Here is a 13,470-nt window from a genome sequence, read left to right as displayed (position 1 = left end):
ATGCATCTGCTATATTCATGATATAGACAGGAATAGGACATGCGATGAGTTTTATAATGCAGTTCGTGTCTGCGAGAAAAAACTCGGTAGTGTGTGCTGCCTCATTGAATATTGCTGTCCGTGTGTTGCGGTTTATTTCACATCCAACGCACAGATTAAAAAAAACACTTGTGTGTCGGAGGCCGTGGGGTAAGTTTTAACAAACCCCATTCACTTACAGGGGAAAAAATCAGCATTGGAAGATAGACATTGCAGATTGTCAGCTGCACAGCATGCTGGATTTGTTGCAGAAAGTCTCCGGATTTTCACAGCGGAATTAATTGATTAGAATGCAGTAATTGAATTCTGCTGTGAAAATCCGCACCAAAATCCGCAATGTGTGATCCGACCCTTAGATCAATAATCAGCTCATGCATATGGCTGGCTATCTACATGATTTATGTAGGATCTAATGTCTCAAATGTTTAACTTCAAACTGCAGTACACACCAACATTTGATTGTTGTCTGGCCTGTACCTTTTGTAAGGCGGTATATTAAAGCGAGAAGTGTATACATGGTTCCAGAAACCAGAATAAGTCCTGATATTAGTGTGCAGGAAAACATTTCCCCAAGAAACTGTGGAGGACGTTCTCCTGAATTCTTATAACAAGATATGCTCCAGTCCACATGTACAATAGGGCTACACTACAGGTTGAGTGGCCTGATACCAGCTGAGTTATCCGAAACTAAATGATGCCCTTTTATGCAACTCAAGCCACATAACATTTTCTTGCTCCAAAAGAAGTAGTATGAAGAAAAGTCGTACAAACAGTATTTCTCTGTTAGGAGAAACAGTTGCCGAAATGGTACATGTTTCACCAAAGTTGCATCTTTTCTAGTGGCTGAGGCGTTAAAGGGGTATTTCCAGAACTGACATTTATCGCCTTTTCACAGGATAGGTGATAAATGTCTGATTGCCTACCAGTCACAAGAAGTAAGATCCCATGTCGTCCTCCTATCCTCATTGCTGCCATTCCAACTTTAAAACTGCTGGAGATAGGCATACTGTGTACTCGGCTTCTTTATGACAGTCCCATAAAGTTGTATGGAGCGGCAGAGCGCATTCTCTGCTGCAGTTCCATTCAAACTCCTACTCATTATGAGGGTTATTATGCCTGAGTGATTACTCAGGCGACCATCAGCCCGTGAAAAGGTACCTTATGAATGCAACCTAAACTTACACACACAGACACTGCAATAGTCACTGAACAAAAGGTGACTTTATATTGCAGATGAATGATGGAATTGCATACAGTGTTCTGTTATGGCATCCCTACTGTGCATTAAAAGAGCAAATCTAGTCATAGGAATCTTTGTGCAAATATTTTTACATGCAGTTACGTAATACATACATATAGTTGCAAGTTTTGTCCGATTCTAGATTATTCAGGGTAAAGTGTTCATGATGCTAGTGTGAACAAGCCTGATGTAATGATGGCAAAACAAAATAGTCTATGAATTGTGGAAAAATATTAGCACTTTAAGGGTGCCTTCACACTTGCGATAAAATCGTGCGATTTTTGCTTGCACGAGAGTGAGTAAAAGCGCAGAATTATGAAACCAACGAATTTCAATGGTTACATTCCCTTTTGCGATGTTTTCACTCATGCGATGCAGAATGAAAAAAAAATGCAAAATGTCCGTGTTTTGCTTTTTATTACCTCCCATGTTTCCCAATGGAGCCTCCTTTTTTTTAGCAACGCACAAACTTGTGACTTTCCTGCAGTGCGATGCACTTTTAACATTAGAAACTCCTATTGTCTATCGCGAGAAAATTGCAAGCGGCAGCAATGTTTTTGTAAGAAAAAGCATCGCTGACGCTCAGACGTCTCATGAGCAAAAATTGGGATTTTCTTGCGGCATAATCGCGATCGCCAGTGTGAAGGAGCCCGAAGTCTATTAATTAACTTATCCTGAATATTGACACCGCATTAATGGTAGTTGACTATTGAATATAGCTACTGTGACCCTTGACTGTTTTTGTTTATCTTCTGGACAGGAGTTGAAGCATCTTATACTGGAAGCTGCAGATGGATTTCTGTTTGTGGTGGCAGCTGAAACTGGACGAGTAATCTACGTTTCCGACTCTGTCACTCCGGTACTGAACCAGCCCCAGTCAGAGTGGTTTGGAAGTACTCTGTATGAGCAGACGCATCCTGATGACATTGAGAAGCTCCGAGAGCAATTATGCACTTCAGAGAACTCAATGACAGGTTGGTTCTATTGGCCAAACATAGATATAATGTTTGATGTGGGACATTGACCTTGCTGCAAAGTCATGAAATATCAATAACAATTTCTCTTCCACTGATGATCAGTTATATACTGTTAAGAAATACACACATAACAATCATACTGGTAAGAATATGCAAACTATGAATATACAAGCACATGTTTACTATTTAAAGGGATTGTCCCACTTCTAGCTGTTCTGCTGAAGGAAGAAGACAGCTTTGTACCTTGTGCAAGGGCCTAGTTTGGTACTGCAGGCTGAGTCTCTCATTCACTTCAATAGCACTCAGCCTGCAGTATTAACTCACCCCACTAAGTAATGTATGAATCTGTCTGCTTCCTGCAGCACTATAGCTAGAGGTGAAACAACCCCTTTAATTTAGTTCTACTGAAATGGGGGAACATATATTTCTAACACATTCATAATCTATGCAACAAACCCGGGCAGATGTAACAGAGTTTAGTTTGTCTGTGATATTTCGCTACAGAAAGTTATCTTAAAGGTTCCAGAACTTTTCAAACAGCTTGTGCTTATATGATGGCCAATGTGATAATTAGCAAAATTGCTACTTACTCTGTTTACCTAAAATGATGTTTTTGTGCTGAAAAATACCTCTTGCAATGGTTTGATCGCTCCTACAGGATGATGTAATACCATAGTATTACATTATACCATGATCTGACAGGCAGTCTATCAAGCCACACCACAGACATAGCTTGATACGCAATCTGCAATGTCAGTTCTGCGTCATGTACAATGAGCGGGTACAGCAGCACACAGAAGAAGCACCCAAAAGAGTGAGGTGGATAAACTGCAAGCCACAGTGTGAGCCCGAACCACAAGACTCCAATAGCAATTCGAGAGTAATTGAGTATAGTGGCAGCATGAGCAGAAAATCGATTTCTTGATTAAAAAAAAGATGCAAAAAGATTTATTAATCCATGGTCAGAATAAAAAGTAAGCAAGCTGCGCTTATTCTGACCATGAATTAATAAAGATTTTTGCACCTTTTTTGATCAAGAAATCGATTTTCTGCTCATGCTGCCACTATACTCAATTACACTCAAATTGCAATGTCAGTCCTGGGAGCTTTCAGAAGGTCCCCGACTGCCATGGCAACCAAACGGCACCCTGCAATCTCATCGTGCGGGGGGGGGGGGGGGGGGGGGGGGGGCGATCGGGGCATTTAAATTCCACTGTCAGAATTCACAGCAGAATTTAAAAGGTTAACAGCTCCAATCAGCAGCAGTGCTGATCGTTGTTGCTGCAGGTGTGTGCCAAGTGTAAGAAACAGCCGGAACACCTAAATTGTATGGAGTGGGATTGACCCTTGGTCCCCCTCTCTACATACCTCAAACCTAAATGTACGTCCTGGAGCTTACGGGGTTAATGGTTCATATAGGGAGTCCTAGAGAGACTCACTTGAGTTACTGGTTTACTAATTTAATTTGTACTTTGGTAGATACAAATTGGTAAATTGTATACTTTTTGAAAGCTAGCTAGAACATATCATTGTGATAGTATAAGTCGTAGTAATTGTGTTGCCCTATAGTAAGCATTGTATGTACTCAGCTTCCTACAATATCAGTCCATGCAGACCAATATTTATACACTTTTATTGGAAGAACGAGTAAGTAAACAGTAAGCAAATTGCTCAAGTCGTTGAAGGTACAAATGAGCCAATGCATCTGTTCTTCAACTATTTCCTTTCCAGAAGTTCCTCGGGACCACATGTCAAGTACACCTCTGGTGAAACAAGACGCTGACCACAGCACAGAGAATGTACCGCCTCAGTGGTTTATAGCCTTTTATGTACACTTTAAACTCATGTTTGTGGCTGTAGATCATCTTTGATATTCTGACTTAGGTGCATCCAAGCCTAGATTTTGCCTTCAAAATGAAAAGTTTTGCTGTGGTAGTATATCTACTATCATTACTCAGCTCTTCAAATTTCATAGCAAATTTGCTGGCGTAATAGAAAGCTTAAACCCGCATTGACAAATCAGGAGCCCATTACTTCTGGTATTCCAGTAAATGTCATATCTTATCAGGGCTTACTAAATGGTAAAGCCATTTTATACAAGATTATCAGAGACAAAACCAATTCCTAAAGTTTTTTTAAAAGTTTTTTTTCTTATTAATGCTTCCAGAAACTGAGCCTTACTGTATAAGTAGACGTTGGTCATTGGTGGTGACAGGACTCCTTTAAATTATTAATGGATCATTATTTGGGAAATGTCCAGCTTCTGTTTTATTATGTTTTCTACATTCAGACTCCTTAAGACAAATCAGCTAGCGGTAATTCACGCTGGAGGCCTATAGGCAAAAACATCTAACCTATTGGCTTGACAGAACACAATGTGTGGACCAGCGCAGCCTTCACACAGCTTGCTTCGAAAAGCCCCACCGTGCTCGGCAGGGCCCTGGCAGCACAGAGTTCCTGACAGTTCACAACATACTGGGTTTAAGATTTCACAGTCTCTTCCTACAGTTTGTTATGGCAGATGTTTTGCTGGATCTAGTTCTGCTTCTCTTCGGAGTTAAATATTTATTCGCCCTGCCTTGTTTTGCTTCTCTATTTTATGGTACTTGAAAAATGTTTAAAGTTCAGCAACTTTTTCCCTGGCTTTGTTTTATTTTAGTTGTAATATTTCCGAGAGCTCAAAAACTCCATTGAAAGTTTATTTTTCTTTTTTAATTTGTTGCAGAAGTAAACCCTCCATTTTCCCGAAAGGGCTGGGCGAAATTCCTTATCTGTTGGATGCTCTTCTCTGTGCAGTAGCATTCCTCCTTTGTGCGCCTGGCGTCACATTCTTCACTAATCCATATCAATATCTGAATCTCTTATTTAACCCTTGGCTGAAACACTTAGCCATTACATAGTGTTTCTTTGTACCTGATAGCTCAGAGCCAGCTATTAGCTGCAGCGAAAGACAAAATAGTGGACAGACGAAACGTGGATTCTGATTGGTTGCTATAGCCACCAGCTCCATAGTGAACATGAGACCCACTATGTTTTTTTATCACTTTACCAATTCTTGTGGTGTGACAGTTAAATTCTAATAGTCAGGCATCAAACTTCAAAACACACTTTTATTAAATCAGCCCTAAATGCTGATTTTAGAAGGCATCTGATGATAATCTGACACATGGAAACTTTCTGTTTCTACATGCTGGACTAAGTCAGCACTTGGGACCATGTTCCCCCGAAAATAAGACAGTGTCGTATATTTATTTTTGCTCCCAAAGATGTGCTAGGTCTTTTATTCAGGGGATGTCTTATTTTCCCATGAAGAAGAATTTACATTTATTGTTGAACAAAAATAAATGAACATTTATTATATACCGTACAGTAGCTGTCATCACAAACCAGCATAACCAGAAAAACTGTGAATGCTATCAAGAGTTTGCTGTTACTACCATTATTTCCATGTACACACTGGATACTATAACAATCACCCCCTAAAGAATCAAAGTGACACACTGGGTGACTGACTCACACACAGGGCGACAATAAATAAGGGCTGTAAAGTACCTGGCTCCCAGACACTATTTGGGGACTGTAACGATCACCCACAGCAGTTCCTGGACCACTTTTACAGCAGGAATGGTATTGCAGCTTCCGGCCACCAGGGGGAGCTCATCACAGCAGACTCACACAGCAGGGATAGAGCTAGGTCTTACTTTTGGGGGAGGCCTTATTTTTAGCACTTCAGCAAAACCTTCACTAGGTCTTATTTTCTGCAGATGTCTTATTTTCAGAGAAACGCGGTACATGCTGGGCCATCGAGATTACCAGAGAAGGCACCACTTCTTCTAAGAAAGAAATGAAATAGTTTAAGAAAACATTGTCACCCCTGCAGCAGCAGAAAAACCAATTCAAAAGTATCCCAATACTGGATTGTCCAAGTGGTTCTGTATTGGGTTCATTCGGAACGCAATAAGATTGTTGGAACTGCTCTCAGTATTCTTTTATGATCTTACTCTCTTTTTTCTTTGCTGGTGCTTATGTATTATGCTGTATGAGGCTTAGATGATTTGCCTTGTTTTTGACCTTCTTCCTTATATCCTCTAGCCCCGATTGTCCTATATTTTGCGATGTATGGCAGTTGCGCTCCATGATCTTTGTTCTCTGAATGATCTCATTTGTTCTTTAGTCTTGCTTTCTACACTACATTTTATTTGAGCTCTTTTTCTAGTTTAGTATTTTTGTCCTCTTGTGTTGTCTTTGGCTTCTCATACTTTCTGCACTTCACTCTAACCTCTTCGTCAAGTTCTCGGGGTTGTTTTATTTTCTTATTCTTGGACCAAAAAATCTATTATTTTACCTAGGACAGTCTCACCTTTACTTTTGGATGTTTTTCAGCCTGCTTTTTTATCTCTATGGTTCACTTGGGGTTTTCTTATTTCTCTAAAGCTGTCTCTCCTTCTTTTTCCTCTCTGAATCTCTGGCTTTTTTTCACCTTGGGTAAGAAAAAGTCTTTTAAGTCTGCTATCTGTTTTCCCATTTTGCAGATGCCCTAATCTATTATATGGAGCTCTATCTTGTGGTATCTTGAGTGAACTCTTCTGCTTTTGTAGAGTCTCATGGACATGGCTGTATTATGGCAGCAAACGACTTCCGATTCATAAAGAGCCATCTTGCTATACCTTAAATTAATTTCAGACACCAGACCACTTCTCTTTATCCCGACTCCCTAAATATAGTCAAACCTCATATATTAATTTTAGGCACCAAACCTGGCCCCTAACATCATTGAGATCCCAGTCCATACTTATCCTCCTTGCTTCTGACTCTTGTTCTGCTGTGGGCACTACTGCACTGGGTCCTGGTGCCACCCAGCATCAGTATGTTATGTGTATCTCCAATCACTATATCTTGAGGCTGGATGTTGTCAGGACCCAGTGCAGCGGTGCCTAGCGCTGAGCGGGGAAAGGAAGTATACAGGCCATCATTTATTGAATTTATCTAGATAGCGGCCAGTTTTACTTTTTATATTTTTAGCCTCCCTTCCCGGCAACAGGATGAAAACTAGATATTACAGGATGACTGGGTGAGAGAGGCTGAAAATAGGGTGACCTCCTATAAAACTGGGTGAGTTGACATGTGTGCTTCCTCAGGAGTAACAAGGAAGCTACTGCTTAGCAGCAGCAATTCTCCCTTTAGATAACGACTATCCCTATTGTTGCATCTGATCGATCTTTTTCCCGATGAACTGTATTTAATTAAAGTAAAATAAACTTGAGAAAGGGGATATTCTTGTACTCCCCAAAATTCATTTGAGTTTTTGTGCATATTTGCCTGTCTGTTTTTATTTATAAACATATTATGTATCCATCCTGTGATGATTTGGCTCCACCGCATTGTGATGGCACAAAATCGCCCATGTGAACAAATGCATTGGAATCCAATGCTTCACATGGGTGATGTTCAGAGGCGTAACTTGAAGCTCCCAAGCCCCGATGCAAAACCTGTAACAGGGCCCCCAACTATAATGCATTACTCATAGTACTGGATTCCCTATATAGAGAAGTGAGGCCTTATGGGCCCCCTAAGGCTCCTGGGCCCGGGTGCAACCGCCTCCCCTGCATCCTCTATAGTTACGCCCCTGATGATGTTTTATTGCTAAATAGCCGCGTGGAAACGCTCGTGTGAATGAGGCCATACATAGATATCCTCTGTTCTCACTCTCTTTGTCATCTTTTATTCCTTCTTGTATCTCTCTTGCCTTTTTTTTACTCTTGAGGTCTCCATAGTAATAATTGAAATTCCATAACACCCAAAGTAGTTGTGAACTCTTGTCCCTAATGTTATATGACTGTAGATGGCTGTAGTTTTACCACACCACTACTTCTCTGTTAAGTTGTTTTACTTTATTCCAATGGTTCAGTACATTTCCATCATTCATACCCCAGTCTTTATTCGAGGATTATTAATCTGTTCCCTTTCTCTCATCCTTCTGGAATAATGACATGGCTTTTGGCTCCCTCCGAAAAAATATGTTTTGTGGTGACAATCTCCCTGACAGATCCTCCTCGTTTTCTGGCAGGATATCAACCACCTGCGCTGCCCTATTGGCCGCCGCTTTCCTTGTTGTTTTCCTGTGCCCTCGCCTGGCTTTTTCCTTTTAGGGATTCTGTTTCTCTCTTTTGGACTCGAAGCTTGAAGTTTTTCTTAATGACACAGTTCTCCAGTTGTTCCGAATCTATCTTTATCTAGGGGACTCGTAAAATCGAATGCTTTTACTAATCACAGCTGTTGACCCACATTTCTATTTGTCTTAATGCTGTTAAAGTCATCATCCTCGTTAACAAGAACTGTTCCGTGATTTACGGTAAATTAAATTACGGAAGAGTGGTGTTGAACTCTGGACAGTCACTGCTCGCCTTTACAGCTCTCGCCTGCTCTTCTTTCCCAGATTTGTCTCACTTTGCGGTGCGTGCACTCCTGCAGCCTGCCGTGCCAGCTTTATAATTGAGACAAGTTGCTTTCTGGCTGAGTATACCTTTTAAGGGATCAATAAGGCTTTTATGATTCCACCTATATATTAAAAATACAATGCTGAATACATAGGACTGGATGACTGGTTTATACTTAATGTATACTCACCTTTGAATACTATTTCCCAATTTACATATAGAATTAATCTAAATAATAGCCCAGACTTATATTACTTAAAGGGGTTGTAGCAGAATTGACTTTTATCACCTATCCATAGTATAGGTCAGTGGTGGCGAAGCTATGGCACGCGTGCCAGAGGAGGCCTCTCTGCTGGCATGCGCTGCCGTCGGCCGCTCACCACATGAGTGAATACCGTCAGGGGTCACAGCTCACCAGATGGTATTTACTCACTGCACTAATCCTGGCGCACACTGGGACATCAGTGTTCAGCGGGGATTCTCCTTCCTTGACGTCTCCTGTTAGGTTCCGCAAGAGCAGACGGAGGAGGCGTCCGGATGCATACTGACGTCACACTACTGGGGCCCGCTGTGGGATGTCATTACTACTACTGGGGGCCACTGTGGGATGTCACTATTACCGCTGGGGCCACTGTGGGATGTCACTATTACCGCTGGGGCCGCTGTAGGATGTCACTATTCACTGTTACCCCTGGGGCCGCCATGGTCATTTCCGCATCCCAAAAGCGGTCAAAATATGCACGCTGTCTATTTTGAAGCAGCCCTGTCCTTTTTATAACGATGGAGGTAAAAATCATATTTTGTGATAAGCCCCGCCCCCTGACATGTTGGCACTTTGCGATAAATAAATTGGCTTTGGGTTGCAATTTGGACACTCGGTCTCTTAAAGGTTCGCCATCACTGGTATAGGTGATAAAAGTCTGATTGGTGGGGCACTCTTCACTGAACCTGAGAATGGGGGTCCCGTGTACCCCCCCTCCCCCTCACTGGGAGTAGGGAATGGAGCTGCAGTCATGCATGCAAGTCAGCTTTAAAGCAGCATTCCCATCTCAGCTTCTCCTAGCCGAGTTGGGAAAATCTGTCACTCTATTCCGACCACCTGTCGAAAAGAGCCGAGCGCTGTTTCCATAGCTCGCATTGAATTTAATTGGGAAGTTACAGAAACGTTGTAGCGCTATTCACCTGAATGGCTTATCTCAGGCCCTGTGTCCAATTAATGTGACGTCACATGCCTGAGAAGTTGGGGTGCTTATATAAGCGGCAAAGCCTCTTCAAACAGCTGATCGCTGGGGATCGTAAGTGGTGGACTCCATCGGTCAGATACTGATAACCTATCCTAGGGACAGGTCATCAGTATTAGAGTCCTGGAAACCCCTTTTTAACCTTTTATGTAAACTGTAAAATGGTAGACATGCACTGTCTGCAAGAATGATACGTCTGGTCAATGCTAATGATGCTTGTGGCAATGACGCTTGTTCTGAAATCTGCAGATAAAAACAAGGTTTTGACCAGTGATGAGAACAGATACATTTACCGCTGACATGCAGTCATCCATATGCACGTTAATTTGTGCTTGCCGCCGCACTCCTGTCCTGGTAAGATGGGATCTTGTCGTGTCACCGTTCCGATATCAGCAGAGATTTCCAATACTCTTACAATGACTGTGTAATTATAGATCAGTCCTGACTGTCATTACTGCCAGATCCGGGGCTGCTGAGGGCTTTACAATAAGAGGCAGAGAGCTGCCACAGTAACAGAGCAGTAAGTATAAAAATAATTAATAAAGGTAAAAGAGGAGCTGTCATCACTCCTGACATGTCTCTATCAGTAAATACTGGTATTCTCCACAAAATAACATTTCTGGATCACATTGTTTTTTTTTCGCTAAAGGGAGCCTAAAGCACCATGAACTTACTTATATTGCTGTTACTGACACTTCTATGAGGTTGCAAACCTCCGGCATGGCTTTCAGCTATGTCAGAGGATCGGCAAGGGTTTCCCATTGTATTCAATTGGAAACCTCGTATCGCACTCACTTGCACCTCGCACGTCGTGTGATGTGTTTTCCTGTCCCATTGAAAGCAACACGCAAATATAGAGCATGCCACGATTTTTTGGCAGAAAAATCGCTCATGTATATGACTCCATTCAAAAGAATGTGGTTTATATTCGTATGAAATTTGTGCATCTCGCAACACGTAAATCTTGTGCGATTTTTCTCGGTTTTGTGAAAGCGGTCTTAGACAGGTGACGGGTTCCCTTGAAAATTCTATTGTGCCGGTCCTGTGTTAGTCCTCCTAGAAATTTATAAATACATTGACAACTGGGTGTTATCATTCCTCTTGTCAGAGAGAAATGGTCAGCACTGATTGGACCATTTCATCTTGTGGGGAGACACACCCCCTACTGGTATCAACCAGCTGTCAATTTATGCATACAATTTCTAAGAGGAATAACAGAGGAATGGCACAGCACAGCAAAATAACAAAGGTAAGGTAAAGTCCCCTGGTGCAAGCACCGAGCCATGACTGACTGCTAGTTTTCTTGGCAGACTGTTTTTGCAGGGTGGTTTGCCATCGGCTTCCCCAGTTATCTTTTACCCCTTCCACCAGCAAGCTGGGCACTCCTTTTACCGACCTCGGAAGGATGGAAGGCTGAGTCAACCTTGAGCCAACTGCCTGAACCAAGGGGGATTGAACCTGCAACCTTCAGATCGTGAGAGAGAGCTTAGGACAGCATTTCTGCTGCCTTAACACTCTGCACCATATAGGGCCCGTGTGATATAACAAAGGAGACTCCTAAATTGTTATTTTATGGGGAAAACAAGTATTTACTAAAACAGACATGTCAGGAGAGCTGACAGATTTTTAAACCGATATTCCGTTTTCCGCAAGTAAATGTTATTTTTTGGTTAATGAAAGTTAGACAATTTCCCAGTTGCTTTCTCTATCAATTTCCTATGTTAACATCCCAGGTTGCGGTCGTTCAATAGGAAACGTCATTGTTTGCTTTCAGGGATAAAGATCTGTGCTGGTCATATCATGGATGAATAGTAGCTCTGCTCCTTACATCATGTGTGTCTGTAGGATTCGGGCACTTGAGTGTCCATCACATGAGCAGCTCACACATTTATCCACTGGAAGCCTGACGACTATCAGGAATTGATACAGCGAGTGGATTGGAACACTGTACAAAGCAATAACATTTATGTGATGAAGTCAGAAAACACATTTTAGTCACAGTGTCCTACCATGTATATATCACAAACTTAAGCTGCCATAGGAGTCTATTGTAGCCGCCGCCGTATTCCGGCCAGAAGATAGTTCCTGAACTATCTTTCCTGGCTGGCATAAAAGCGCCCGGGCGAAATGCGCACCGTATGCGCTATCTTAGCCGGCTGGGTGTTTTTACACTGCGGAAATACACCCATCTGAACTGATGTGTTGTAAATAGATATGAGCGAGTATACTCGCTAAGGGCAATTGCTCGAGCGAGCATTGCCCTTAGCGAGTACCTGCCCGCTCGAGACAAAAGATTCGGGTGCCGGCGTGGGGGAGCGATGAATTGCGGGAGTGAGCGGGGGGGAGAGAGGGAGAGAGAGATCTCCCCTCCGTTCCTCCCCGCTCTCCCCCGCAGCTCCCTGTCCGCTGCCGGCACCCGAACCTTTTGTCTCGAGCGGGCAGGTACTCGCTAAGGGCAATGCTTGCTCGAGCAATTGCCCTTAGCGAGTATGCTCGCTCATCACTAGTTGTAAACCAATACATCAGATGGCAGCTTATATCAGCCCGCCATGAAAGCGCGGCTGATATAAGCTCATGTGAATGAAGCCTTAAGGCTAGATTTACACAGTCGTATTTGCGCACACAATACGCAGAAAATAAAAACAATTGACTTCTGTTGGTTTGTTCACATGTGCGTATTTTTCCTAGGCTTTCAGTAAAAATAATGCATCACTCTCTATTTTCCTGCACATTTGCACACCAAAGGTCCCCATAGAAGTTAATTGGGGGTGCACAAATGCGCATTCAATACGCTTGGAGATGCATGATACGCTGCGTAATTCGACTAGAAAAAGAACATACGCTTGTGTGACAGGAGCGTCCCAATGTCCACGGGCAGATTCGATTTGCGGAATCCACACAGGTCACCCACGCGGAAGATCTGCAATTCAAAGTGCCCATAGGGAAGCACTGGGATCCGCAACTAAATTTAAGCATGCAGATTTGATTTGCGGACCATTTGGTGTGGAAAACAAATCACAGCATGTGGTGTGGATGGGCTCAATAGAAGTCAACGGGTGCAGACGATCGGCAGTGCATCCGCAAATACAATTGTGGATGCACTGTGGATTTAAAGGTTAAAATCAATTAGGGAGGTGGGGTTGTGGATTTTTTTCCCGCACGGATGATCCACAGTGCATCCGTGCGGAAAAACCATTACATCCGCGATGTCCTGCAAATGGTTTCCACAGGTCTCTCGCTGTGGAAATCCACATGCAGAATCCGATCCGCCTGTGGACATGAGGCCTAGTCTTGTGAAAGGATTGCACTCTGTGTATGCTACAGACGTGGCCATGTAGTTTATACTAAACTGCACTCATCTGTGCAGTATCTTACTTCAGAAGCCAAATGATGTGGAATAGAAGTATTAGGATTTGGGCCCTGGAAATAGGAGTTTTCATTGACTGTCCTATGAACTCCTATAACGGCTGTGGTGCACCAGACACGTGATGTACCGGAAAAGCCTGGCACTTGTTCACATAAGCCACACAAGCCAC

General features: G+C 42.6%; 1 protein-coding gene across 3 annotated transcripts in view; it reads left to right on the top strand.

Moving 5' to 3' along the window:
* The window catches only part of ARNT2 (aryl hydrocarbon receptor nuclear translocator 2), a 91,832-nt gene that overhangs the window by 38,391 nt on the left and 39,971 nt on the right, over window positions 1-13,470 (top strand). For all 3 annotated transcript variants that reach the window (XM_066592785.1, XM_066592786.1, XM_066592787.1), the window contains one exon: window positions 2,040-2,253. In XM_066592785.1, the coding sequence (XP_066448882.1) occupies window positions 2,040-2,253 (214 nt within the window). The remainder of the gene's footprint in view (window positions 1-2,039; window positions 2,254-13,470) is intronic.

This window comes from Eleutherodactylus coqui, chromosome 2, assembly GCF_035609145.1.
Source record: "Eleutherodactylus coqui strain aEleCoq1 chromosome 2, aEleCoq1.hap1, whole genome shotgun sequence".
NCBI lineage: Eukaryota > Metazoa > Chordata > Amphibia > Anura > Eleutherodactylidae > Eleutherodactylus > Eleutherodactylus coqui.
This window is presented reverse-complemented; position numbering and strand designations above follow the sequence as displayed.